At 37.6% G+C, this 12,607-nt stretch overlaps 2 protein-coding genes and 2 non-coding genes across 4 annotated transcripts; 1 reads left to right on the plus strand and 3 right to left on the minus strand.

The window, feature by feature from the left end:
* The first annotated feature begins 492 nt into the window (after positions 1-492).
* Positions 493-2,884, plus strand: LOC106348401 (thylakoidal processing peptidase 1, chloroplastic). The gene is made up of 6 exons (XM_048777869.1): positions 493-1,274; positions 1,682-1,750; positions 1,827-1,895; positions 2,069-2,155; positions 2,238-2,305; positions 2,379-2,884. Exons 1-6 carry the CDS (start codon positions 741-743, stop codon positions 2,500-2,502), a joined length of 951 nt encoding a protein of 316 aa, XP_048633826.1. The 5' UTR covers positions 493-740; the 3' UTR covers positions 2,503-2,884.
* A 69-nt stretch (positions 2,885-2,953) lies between these two features.
* On the minus strand, positions 2,954-3,040 carry LOC125608457. The gene has a single exon (XR_007339351.1). It is a non-coding gene; the product is annotated as a small nucleolar RNA snoR114 (small nucleolar RNA).
* A 12-nt stretch (positions 3,041-3,052) lies between these two features.
* Positions 3,053-3,123, minus strand: TRNAG-GCC. Its single transcript has one exon. It is a non-coding gene; the product is annotated as a tRNA-Gly (tRNA).
* A 646-nt stretch (positions 3,124-3,769) lies between these two features.
* LOC106348400 (B3 domain-containing transcription repressor VAL1) lies at positions 3,770-7,912 on the minus strand. The gene is made up of 12 exons (XM_013788139.3): positions 7,413-7,912; positions 7,108-7,189; positions 6,917-7,018; positions 6,287-6,831; positions 6,107-6,203; positions 5,854-6,028; positions 5,700-5,776; positions 5,256-5,618; positions 5,125-5,174; positions 4,933-5,046; positions 4,782-4,846; positions 3,770-4,543 (listed from the first exon to the last, which is right to left on the minus strand). Exons 1-12 carry the CDS (start codon positions 7,538-7,540, stop codon positions 3,987-3,989), a joined length of 2,355 nt encoding a protein of 784 aa, XP_013643593.2. The 5' UTR covers positions 7,541-7,912; the 3' UTR covers positions 3,770-3,986.
* Positions 7,913-12,607: the final 4,695 nt, after the last annotated feature.

A 12,607-nucleotide genomic window follows, 5' to 3' on the forward strand; every position in this document is an offset into this window, starting at 1 on the left:
GGAAAAAAATGGCTCCAAGCTGGTCCGGTTTTTTTACGTTGCAATCCCATTTTTATATGTTGGGCAATATTTTTCTCTTGTCATTGGTGTCGATTGCCCGGAAGATTATTCTTTGTAACTTATATTAATTTTTTATCAAAAAAAATATCTAATTCTAAATTATTTATTAATATTAGTTTTATAGAATAACAAATAATTATTTTATGATTTTATTAAAATATTAAAAACATAAAACACTACCAAACACATAAAACAAAGATTTATTTTATCAACTACCTAACTATTATTCAGTCTGAAATGTATTATAGCTAACTGATTTCTTATAGAAACTATAACAGTTAACAGATTTTTAATACAAACGACAGCACATCAGCACTAACGACGACATCGTGTGGCTCACAAAGCCCCGCAGCCGAAGTTGACTCAACAACTTCTCTTTTCTAACAGTTTGACTTTTCCACTTGAATATTAAAATTAAAATATAAATAGTTTTTTTCAGATATTAGTTTCCATTTCATCTTCCTCTCTTTCTGAGAAGCAACAAAGAAACTTCTCTGATCACAACCACCTCAAGATCTCCCCTTCAGGGATTCCCAGATCTTCCTCCTCGCTCTCCCCTCCGGCGCAAACCATCTCCTCCTCCTCCTCCTCCTCGTGCTAACACCTTCTCTCAATCTTGGCATCTCTTCGACGCCTCGATTTACCCTCACCTCTACAAGCTCTTCTTCAAACTCGTACTCATGGCGATTCGAATCACCTTCACCTACTCCTCCTATGTCGCTCGCAACCTCTCCTCCTCCTCCGCCGGAGCCATCCGTCTCGGCTCCGGCGGGTTCCCCCGCCCCAGATTCTTCGACAAGACCCGACCCGGGTCGATGTGCACCAGCATCGCCAGGGAAGGGAGGCAGAGCCCGCTCGTGATGGGCCTTATCTCGGTTCTCAAGTCAACGTCCTCGGGTCCTGAGTCAACGCTCCTCTTGAAGTCTTCTTCCTCTTTGATTCCGTTTAAATGGATGAACCGGGTGGAGATTGATGACGTGGACAGGGGAGGAACGGCGTTTGATGAGGATGATGATGGGAAGGAGGAGTCTAGTGGTGGAAGAAGCGGATGGGTTAATAGGCTTTTGAGTATGTGCTCGGAGGATGCTAAGGCTGCTTTCACGGCGGTTACGGTGTCTCTCCTTTTCAGGTCTGCTCTTGCTGAGCCCAAGTCTATACCTTCCGCGTCTATGTACCCTACACTCGACGTCGGTGACCGTGTTATGGCCGAGAAGGTACCGATAGTTAGTTAGTGAATGAGTACACTAGCCCTGTTCGTTTGGTTGCCGCAGGTTTCGGCGTCGGCGGCAGCGTCTGCGGCAGCGTCTGCGGCAGCGTCTGCATTGGCGGCAGCGTCAATGAGGACAGTTACAGTTGTTGTTCGTTTCGCAGACGCTGACGCTGGCGCAGATTATTGTTCGAAGACGCAGGAAGTTGAGGTCGATTCCGACGTTGCCGTAGGAAGCAGATTTTTGTAAATAATGAATTAGGTTAAGGGTAAAATAGTAAATTACGTTATTGGACGCTGCCGCCGGTACCTGGGGCAACCAAACGAATAGCCCTTTAGCTAAGCTTGATGGCATTGTGTTGAATGAGACTCTCAAGCTTGTTTCTTTGTTGTGTTTGTCTTGGTTTTGGTCAGGTGTCGTACATTTTCAGGAAGCCGGAGGTTTCGGATATAGTAATCTTCAAGACTCCTCCGATCTTGGTGGTATGTCAAAAGATGGAAACTCTTGCTTTACTTCTATTGTGAGTAAGTATTGATGATGTCCTTTTGAATTTTGCAGGAACATGGTTACAATTCCAATGATGTTTACATTAAGAGGATAGTGGCAAGTGAAGGTGACTGGGTTGAAGTAAGCCCTTTAACCCAATCCACTTGTTGATTGATCCCTTGTTCACATCGGTCGGTATTACTCTCATAGATGGCTTTTTATCGGACAACAAGTTTTCTCAGAAATGGACTCGGCCTTTTATTTTATTTTTTTGTCAAATTGTTGTTTTAACCTATGGGTGATGTATTATGCAGGTTCGTGGTGGGAAGCTCCTTGTGAATGACAATGTCCAGGAAGAAGATTTTGTCCTGGAGCCAATGTCCTATGAAATGAAAACAATGGTGAGCAATTTTTACTTACCATTTTTTCTTCATCCTTGTCTAAGTACCAGAGGTGTTGATAAGGTTTTCTTGTCGTTTGCAGTTTGTTCCCAAAGGTTATGTCTTTGTCCTGGGAGACAACCGCAACAAAAGCTTTGATTCTCATAACTGGTAACTCTCAGTTTGGAATCAGTCTTTAATCGTGATGATACATGGTTTAATGTTTACCGATTGTAAATGGCAGGGGTCCACTCCCGATAGAGAACATTGTTGGAAGATCTGTGTTCAGGTACTGGCCACCGAGCAAAGTATCAGACACCATATACCACGACCAGGCTGTGGCAAAGGGATCTGTTGCTGTTTCATGACAAAATAAAAGCTGGATGTTGTCTTAAGATAAAAGCACATGATTGTGCAAACCAGTCTGGTCAGGAATTGAAAACTCAAAAACATTATGATACCTACGGCTACATAATGTTCGGTATGGATCGTATCATCTGGTTCCCGCCTTGGAAGCTAGAGGATTTGTGTAGAAAAAGGAATGGAAGATGCAAACTGTAGAATGAAATTTTCCTAATAATTGATGTGTGTTTTAAAGTTTTAATATTGAGGCAATTTATTGTCACAAGTAAGGTTTTGTTGTTGTATGTATAACAATCCTGTAGACCTGTGTTGTTGTCAAAAGTAAGGTTTTGTTGTTGTTGTCTTTCTGTGTGTTAAGGAATAAAACCCAATTTGGCTTTAATTTAATGTTTAAAATGTCCTCTTCTTTCGAACTTATATATAATCACAAAAAGCTTTTAAACAAAAAAGAATAAAGAGCTCAGCAATTTGGCATTGACATCCGAGTTATCAGAAGAATGCGATGGACCCAACCATCGTTTAAGCCAATAATCATCACAGCTCTTCAACAACTAATGCACCAGCCGGGAATCGAACCCGGGTCTGTACCGTGGCAGGGTACTATTCTACCACTAGACCACTGGTGCTTTGATGATCAAACAATTAACCATATATTATTTATCTATAAACAACTAAATTTCAACAAGTAAGGCCTTAGATAGTAGAAACCACATTTCAACAACAAAGGAGTCTTAAAAAAGTTCACATATTTTTGGTTTCTTAATGTTGGCCATAGAAAAAGGCATTTGAATATAAATTTCCCAGAACGTTTGAATACAAAAACGTGACCAGAAGATGATGCTAAGCTTGTCAGAGTGGTTGCTGTGAGTACAAATAAATCAAAGAGATCAAATGCAGAAGTGTTGTCATGAGTGATTACTGGAGTCTCCCATGGAAATGAAGAAGTAATGTAAAAGGTCCATCAAAAGGTTTCCTCACTCATTAACGAGAAGTGTCACTCAAAGCCACATGTGAAGCCAAGGGTACAGGTCTTGTTACAGACGACACAACGGCCAAAACTCAAAGCGTGGGCTGTTCCCAACTAAGTTGATGAAGCTATTTTTGCTGAACATTCATGGATTCTGATCTTCAAAAAAGGATCTTAATTGAACATAATGCCTATGAGGTTTAAAACTCCAACACAAACAAAAATATTCCACAACTGTTTGATCACCAAACACGGAAGCACCATTTCTGCCTTCTGCAATATTAACGGAGACAACACTAAAACCCTAAACCCCAAACTCACCAGACCATTAAAAAGGTAAAAAAATGCAAAAGCAGAAGATGGTCATTGTTGTTCTTCTGAACCAGAAGCTTATGTTTGCTTAAAACTATGAAAAAACCAAACACAAAACTGTACCTCTCACTCTTCTTCTCTTGGTTTCTTAAAGTACATATATATTTATATAAAATAGCTATGACTTTAGCTTCTTTGTCTTCTTCTATATCAGCTTGAACCTTTCGACTCTTCACCAACTTTCTCACCCTCTCCTTCTAACTCCGTTACTCCTACAACATCATCATCCGCTTGTGCCACCCCCAAACACTCCCCTGCTTCTCTTTTTTCACTCTCAACTTTCTCCTCCACACCCACAGCTTCAACGTTTCCTTTGTTATAAGGATCACTGTTCAGATCGATCCTCCCTGTTTTCTCATCCTCCTTGTTCTCCTGATCCACCACCGCCGCCGCTGCTGCTTCTATTTCCTCCCGCTCTAACTGCTTCTTCTTCCTCCTCATCATCAGCGTCTTGAACCTCCTCTTCACAGTGCTGCACACCGTGCACAGGCAGCTCGAGTTGTGCCTGCCTTTCCCACTCGGCGGCTGAATGCACACAATGCAAGAGCATCCAACCCTGTGCCTTGGATGTCTGGTCGTTGTCGCAGGCTCCTCTTCTTCCCCTAAAGTGTCTCCTAAGGCTGCTGCACTCGCTAGTGCATCCAGACCCGTCAGTTCTTCCTCAGTTCTTACTGTCTGGCTCGCCCCAGTTCTTCTCTTCTTGTACTCTATATAGAAACACAAGACAGTTAGTGTCCTGAGACTTGAAATCTCAAAAAAACTGAGTATAAGTATGGGCACATTTATCCAGAACCGAATCGAAATAACGAAAACCAAACCGAATTTCATAAATAACCGGATGGTTCTTATATTTCTACAACCGAACCAGAACTGAATGGGTACCCGAATTTTTAAAATAGAGATTATATACCTAAAAAATATCAATTAGTATAACATAATCCATACCTTTGCTAATTCTAAGAACATTCTCAAGCTCCTTCAGACTCTCCTCAGGTGCAGAACACGAACACCTATCAAATGGTTTTATCAAATTACAGCAAACATATCTTCGATTCAAGTGACCACAAGGATAAAAAAATCTTTTGAACAGTCTTACCTGCTCTCGTCCCATACATTGTCTGAGCATGTCCACTTTGCAGGGAGAAGAGCCTCTACAGGTAACCTTCTCCATTTAGAGCAGTCGTCACAAGATCCCCATCGTTCTTGTTCACTAAGATCACAAACATATTCATCAGTAAATTTCTTGAAAGCAAACTAAGAGGAGAAGATATGTTGCTCTTTAACTTACCCTGAAGGTCTTGAAGTAACTATCGTCCTCTTTCCAAACACAGGAGGTTCCTGTTCATACGATAAACAACAAACTTAACCACATGACACTCAATTGTTCGTATAAAAGCATCAACAAGTTCCACCACTTACGTTAAACTCTTCAAACTCATGCTCCTCAATGACTACAACGGTAGGCTTTTCACCAGGAGAAGGACGAATCAAGTCCTGAGTTTCTTCCCATGTGATTCTCACCTCCATAGCTTCTTCACTACGCCAAAGCATTCTCTTATGTTTTGCTCCCACAGTTCGAGTCCTCTTCTTGTCTTTAACTCCATTCACCTCACTCTTCTTCAAGCTGCTACCACCATGATTTGAGTTTAAATGCTCAGGCAAACCTTTCAGTTCTTCAGGGGTTTGTGCGGGACATGAGGAAGCGTTTATGGAGGTTGGAGTCTCTGTAACACCAGACGATGATGTGTCCTCGTTTGAAGTACCATTGGTGAGACCACACCCCTGTTTATAAAGATTGGATCAAGATAAGAATGAAGCTAAGCAGAAAAAAAAGGAAAAAAACAGTTCATAAGAGACAAGAACCTGTATGACTCCAGTATGAGCTGCCTTCCTGAAACCCATGATTAGTTTGCCACCAGGATCAACCCTACTGAAAGTTACTGTTACAAAAAATAAAACATCAGTATATTCAGAGAATCTGTGTTTAAGACAAAAAAAAAACATGAACAAAGGGTACCTGTATCACCAGCCTGTAGCATCATGGACTGTATGCAGGGAGTGACACCTTCTAAGACATACATTCTACTGTTGTTATTAGGCCAGAATCTGAACTGGAACGTCCACTCTTTACCCCTCACGTCTTGGATCTTCAATGGAATGCCTTCTGATTGGCTAATGGGAGGAAAGTATGCCTACACAAAAGAGTCTTAGCTCACTAAAGAGATCTCAAGAACAAGGGGGTAAAAAGTACAATAGAGATGAGAACTTACCTCTGCACATGCTTTTGGAAGAACTAGACGACCAATGCGGCCGGCATCACTTGCACTCAGAGTTTTCTCAAATAGAGGCACAATGTTTAAATTTAAACTAAAAAACAAACTGTTAAAGAAAAACATGAAGTCTCTAAAAATAAAATGTTAGGCAAAGAAAATAAACAATAAAAAGGATACTTTCCGGAGATTTGCTGAAGCTCTTTATCAGTATACTTTGGCCAATACCGAGGAAGTAGATGGCTTCTCCCACGCCCTTCATTAGGAGGCCTACCGATCCGGGCCTGAGCAGATTTGCTAGTCCCAGGACCAGGAGGAGTTCCAAGAACTGATTTTGAAGGTGTTTGCAGTATACCAGAGGCAGATGATTGGACAGTGTGGGATTGAGAAGCAGCATCCATGAGTTTCTTTGTTGCAGTTGCAAAATTAAGGCTATAAGGAAGTGCTGCCATAGGCATATTCAAAGACGGTGGCTGTGAAGGTGTCGATGATGATTCATGCGTTCCGTTAGCGTCGTGCCTATACCCAGTGGTGGTGGCATTATCTGGTTTCATGAGATTACTAAACCCACGGTGAGGCATGAACTCTTCTCTTTTGTCATCTCCCTGGACTAGTGGCTGAGAAAAGAGATCAGCTTTGCCAACATTCATTCCACTTTCTCCATTAGTATGTTGCCTGTTCATTGGCAATCTGCTAAACAGACCTGGATTCTCACCTCTATTATTCTGCAAAGTAAAAAAGAAACGTTAAGACAGCCCAACACAGACTCACTAGAACAACATCAAACAAAAAAAACAGAGTCAAGCTCACCAAGTTGGGTTGATGGCAGTTAGTACAGGTAGTACAACCAACACCACCGAAGTCCATAAACTCGACAACGAGCTTAGAGGCAATGCATCCACAGTGAAGTCTCTGTCATTACAGAAAATCTCAATCAAACCAAAGAAAACAAAAACAAAAACAAAAACTAGAAAGAGAATGAGTTTTTTCAAAAACCAAACCTTGTTGCATAAATAGCATTCCCTCCAACCAGATTGGTCTAAATGGAATGTCTCACAGAAAAGAGAAGTCTCATAAGCCGATCTATAAAAGACAACAAAATCAAACATTAATCATCATCGTATCCCCTTTTTCTCCAATTAAATTTATTTATTAAATTCCGTGCTATTTATAGATCAAAATATAGTCAAAAGGATTGGTGAACGAATCAATAAACCATCTACGTAGTCAAACACAAACACACCATAACGAAGACAAGAACGAAAAGATTGAGACTTTGAGGCTAATGAGAGAGATTAAGACATACCCGCAACGAAAGCAGAGGTCAGCGAGAGCACCGGATCGAAGAGGCCAACCTTTCTTCCATTCAACAGTAGAAGTCGAGCCGCACGATGCGTTCATGCACATCTTTGACCCCGTTTTGACTTGGAACATCGTAAAGTCTGAACCTTTCCACGAACCCACCACCAGATTTTCTCCAAATCCCAATCGAAAATCTTAGAACCCTAAGGGAAGAGATGGAGAGACAAATCTGAGATGAAATCGACGTGAATTGGAGAAGGGACTAGGCATGAGCATGCATCGACGTGGGTCAAATCAAAGTCGCGTTAGAGATCAGAGGAGGTTCAATCAATGAGAGTCGCGGCGGAGAGTATAAGAGGGGGGGGACTGTAACGGCGAGGAGAAGGAGGCTAAGAGGTTTATTGGGTGATTTTTTTTTTAATGTTTGGATGTAAAATTAAAATTATGGGTAAGATAAATAGAGAGGAGAGGATAAAGAGAAGGAGCATGCAAGGGGGGGGGGGGGGGGGGGATAGAGAGGAAAGAAACGCATGAAATGCATGCACGACACTTGAGTCCATACAAACACACACGCCGCTTAAGACCAAACTAAACAGAGAGATTAGAAGATACACAAAGTGAACGACTTTTGTTTTTTTCTTCCCTTTTTGACTTTTTTTTTTTTTTTTTTTTAGTTTGGGGTTTTTTTTTTGCATTTATTTTATAGGCATGGATTAGGATTGGTAGGAATCATATTTTGGGGGAAATATATGTGTTTTTCCCTATTATATATTCAAAATTAATGGGTATGGTGACGTGAATTTTGATATTTGATTATATGTATTCAATTCTAATATGTTCGGTATTTTTTGGTGTAAAATTAGAATATTTATTTAGAATGCATGCATGACACTTGAAGAATACATACATCAGAAACAGAAGGCTTTGAGCTTTTTCTTGGTTATTTGTATTCAACTCTACTGGAATATTAATCTCTTTGGAAAATATTATTCTTATGCTTTATAAGTTTTTTTTGGCTAATCATAAATGTAGAATGCATGCTTGACACTCAAGAATAATACACACATACATCACAAACGGAATGCTCAGTGCTTTTTTTTTTCATTTTCCTATTGACCTTCTTGTATAGGCGTATACAATAAAAATCAAGAATTTTAGTTATGAACGATTATGTATTTTAACATATTCATTGACTCATGATATTTTGAGTCACGCACTAAGTCGAATATTTCTTGTCTTTCACAAAAAAATGTCATTCTACCATTATTTTTTGTTTCAAAAATGTCATTTTTTTGTCACTGCAAGAAAAAATATCAATAGATTTTATTTAAATCTTTTTCATTTAAATAATTATTCATTTTTAAATGTACATTAAATATTTTATCATTTTCTTAATCCGTAACGTTCTTTGCGAAGCGGAAAGAGTATACAAATTATGACTAAACCGATATTTCTTCTTTTCTTTATTGTATAATTAAATTGTTTTCGTCCACAATTAATTGATGAACCTGGATAGTCAAAACTCCAAAATGTACATTTGGCAGCTAACTCATCAGAAATTAAACATGTAATATTTGACTAAGCAGGAATTAAACATGTAATATTGATTCAGCAGATATTATATGATATTTGACTCTTAATTTCAGCTTAAATTTAATAATTCAAATATGTTATTTGAAAGAAATATTTTTTTTTAGGATAAAATAGGCACAATAACAAAATTCGTATAAGAAAAAGCAGGACGGAAATTGTTGAAGTTGGGACTAGCTTTGTTTTCCTTCAATGAGGATTTTCCATGTTCACAGTAAATATTTCAAATGCCTTCGGAAACACATGGATAAGAAGGTTATCATGATCAAAATATGGCTTTGGAAAAGCTACAAATGGATAAGCATGTAATTTGTTCTATCATGATCTAGCCATGCTCTGTCTAACGATCTGATGCTTGTTAAATGGTGCATTTATATATAAGCAACTGAATTTACTTATGTGATGTGTGTTTCATCTTTTGTTTTAGAACTTGATTTTAGGTGCTTTACATGAACACCTAAATGGTGCATTTATATATAAGCAACTGAATTTACTTATGTGATGTGTGTTTCATCTTTTGTTTTAGAACTTGATTTTAGGTGCTTTACATGAACACCTTGCTGATTCGCCAAATGGTCATGGGCAGCTTAGTGTCAATAACATCTTACATAGTGAAACATTCAAACAACAACCTAAAGATTACATTTCTGGATGGTCTTGGGAATTTACTTGGACTGATAATTGCAATGATGTTGAACAACATTGTAACTCACAATTTCATTGTAAGTACTTTTGTGTATAACAATTATTGTTCCGAAACGTAATAGAAACATTAAATTTGATATGAAATTTTTTGCTTTATAATAACAACTAAATTATTTTTCCAAGATGAAATGCGATTATTGTTCCAAAATAAAGTAAACATTAAATTAGAAAGAAAAAAGAAGTGAGGTTTCTCTCTCTTATCTTTCCATGTATCTTTTCGAGAGAAGACCTCCGCTGCTCCTTTCTGGCGATGTCAGCCCTTGGCTGGGCCCCCTCTCTGGCATCGGTGGCTCCCTTAGCACTGCATGGCCAGTTTTTGGCTCTGGTGTCCCATCTTTCTCTCTGGTAGGACACCGACTCTCGGCTTCGTCGTCTTCACATTTTTCTCCGGCAAAGACGGTGGCTTTCTCTCCGGATTTATGTGGATTGTCCTCTTCTCTACTTTGGTTAGCCTATGTTTCAGCTGAGCTTCGACGTAAGTCTTATGGTTCTCTCCTCCCCCCTTGGTTACGGTTTTTGCATCTTCATTATCATCTCTTTTAAGATGTACTAGATCTCGACCCGCGCAACCGCGCGGGTTTTTATTTTTATTTATTTTTATATAAACATTTTGTTTTCAATTTTACATTGGTATATATTAATATAATTTTATCGTATATTTTTAAAACATAATAATTTTATCGTATATTTTTTTATTGAATTGGTTGTTTCCAAATAGGGGTGTTCAATCCGGATATCGGTTCGGTTTCGGTTCGGTTTTTTTCGGTTTTCGGTATTTCGGTTAGTAAAATATGACTACCATTCTAAATCCATATTTACTTCGGTTCGGTTCGGTATATATACCGTCGGTTTTCGGTTTATTCGGTTTTATACCAAAAAACATAATTATTTTGTTTGAAATCATATTATATGAATTTTAGAGTCATAGTCTCAACACAATCATTTATTAAAAATATATTACATGTTCAAATAAATGAACAAAAAAAGTAAAAATGCTTCTACCATCAAATAAAATAATCAAATCTATAACTAAAATCAAAATTTGAAATTTTGAAAATAAAAATATGAAACAAAACAGAAACATGTAAGAAAAGTTTTTTCACTCTTCTATATTTAGTGTTCATTAAATTCATGCTTTTTCAATTGAAAATTTTCCATTATTTATTGTCCCTCAAATTTATAATCTTCGTATTAATTTAGTAAACACTAAAATAAAACAAAAATATCAAAAAAAAGACTTAGAAAATAACATGTCTGAATTGTAATGTATTGTTATTTAGTTATATTTCAAGTATTTTACAAATTAAGGTTTTTTATTACTATAAAATTATAATAGTTATTAACACAAATTTAACTTATGTAACAAATAGATTTTAATGTATTGTTATAAAATAGATACATATTTACATGTTTCTACTTTTAATCGGTTTTGTTCGGTTTATTCGGTTTAATCGGTTATATACCAAACCATATCCAAATCCTACGGTTTTTATAAAATTATATCCATTCGGTTTATATGGTATATACCAAAACCAAACCATATTGTCTATTTCGGTTCGGTTCGGTTCGGTACGGTTCGGTTTTACCATATTGGACAGCCCTATTTCCAAATCACTTTTTTTTTAAAAAAAAGATTGATAATTATTTAATTCCTATAATATAGCAGACATATTATTTAGTTCCTATAATTTAGAAAGTGAGTTATTTAGATCAATAATAATGATAATATTAGAAATTAAATGTAATATGACTTTCTAGTAATAGGTCCATTAAATCTATTTTTAAAAAAATCACACATGAGTCAAAGTTGTGACTTCTCTTTTAATATATAAGATGAGGTGATCTCTAGGAGAATCAGTTCTTTCTAGTCGCTTTCTTTCAGTTGAAGCTTTGATTATAAGGGGAGATCTTTTGGCTTGAGCTTAGGCATTTTCATGGCTCTGATGGAAGGATCTTCTTTTGACTTTAGTCGATTTGATGTTCTCCGGATTTTGGTGCTCCACCGTTTTGGCTTCGACATCTTGCTCGTTGTATTGCTAAAGTCGTTCAACGGTCTCTTTTTCTTCGACGACTTGTTTCCGTTGTGTCCGGTGGATCGTCGAGAAGTCGGTCCGGTGACGATTTTTTCTGTGAAGACGGTGACCGATCTGAACACACGTGTTCCTCCTTTGCTGAGTGTCTTCACAAGTGTCCTTAACGTGTATTTGTTGGCAGTTGTCTTCTTTTGTGCTATTTTGGTATGGGTTCTTTTTCGGCCTCTTTGTTTTTAGTTTGTTCTAATTTTTAGCTGGGCCGGTCAGACTTCATCTTTGTAATTTTGGACTTTGTACATAATAAAGATGGCAAATGTATAAAAACTCAATAGGCCTTAAAAAAACCCATTAGAAATTCTAAATTAGACTAATCTTGTGTAACCCATCCGATCTATGATGCTATTGGAGTACCAACCATACTTCCATGACCTTCCTAAGAAAGGATGAAATGCTACAAACTGCTCGATATTAGAGATATATTGGGAAGCAAGATATGTATTTTACGGATCAACTATTAAAGGACGTTAAAACCCAGTCCAGTTATGGTGAAGCCTGTGAAGTCTATAAATCACAAACAGAAGAATATTATGAAAATCCTATTGTGATAAGGATTCACTAATTTAGATATATATCATAAGATTCAGATAACCTATACTCGTCGTTGGATACAAATCTCTCGCAAGTCATTAAAACACAACACAATAATATATTGTCATATATTTACTTTACACGAACCACTGATTTTTTATAATGTTAATGTTTTTTTATTTAGTTTTAACACAAGTTCTGTATCGAGGATTAGAAGGTTCAGAAAGGATTCCGTTAACGTTGTCTGGAAGAGACATCTCCTACTAACTATGGTTCAACAATC

Source organism: Brassica napus, chromosome A4 (genome assembly GCF_020379485.1).
Source record: "Brassica napus cultivar Da-Ae chromosome A4, Da-Ae, whole genome shotgun sequence".
NCBI lineage: Eukaryota > Viridiplantae > Streptophyta > Magnoliopsida > Brassicales > Brassicaceae > Brassica > Brassica napus.

Excerpts from the sequence above, each read along its gene's own strand:
- LOC106348401 (XM_048777869.1), top strand. The coding sequence starts at position 741 with ATGGCGATTCGAATCACCTTCACCTACTCCTCCTATGTCGCTCGCAAC. Across the intron at positions 1,896-2,068 it reads GTGAAGGTGACTGGGTTGAA|GTTCGTGGTGGGAAGCTCCT; the intron begins GTAAGCCCTTTA and ends TGTATTATGCAG. Across the intron at positions 2,306-2,378 it reads AGCTTTGATTCTCATAACTG|GGGTCCACTCCCGATAGAGA; the intron begins GTAACTCTCAGT and ends TGTAAATGGCAG.
- LOC106348400 (XM_013788139.3), bottom strand. The coding sequence starts at position 7,540 with ATGTTCCAAGTCAAAACGGGGTCAAAGATGTGCATGAACGCATCGTGC. Across the intron at positions 6,832-6,916 it reads ACTGCCATCAACCCAACTTG|AATAATAGAGGTGAGAATCC; the intron begins GTGAGCTTGACT and ends TTTACTTTGCAG. Across the intron at positions 6,029-6,106 it reads TTCCAAAAGCATGTGCAGAG|GCATACTTTCCTCCCATTAG; the intron begins GTAAGTTCTCAT and ends TCTTTTGTGTAG.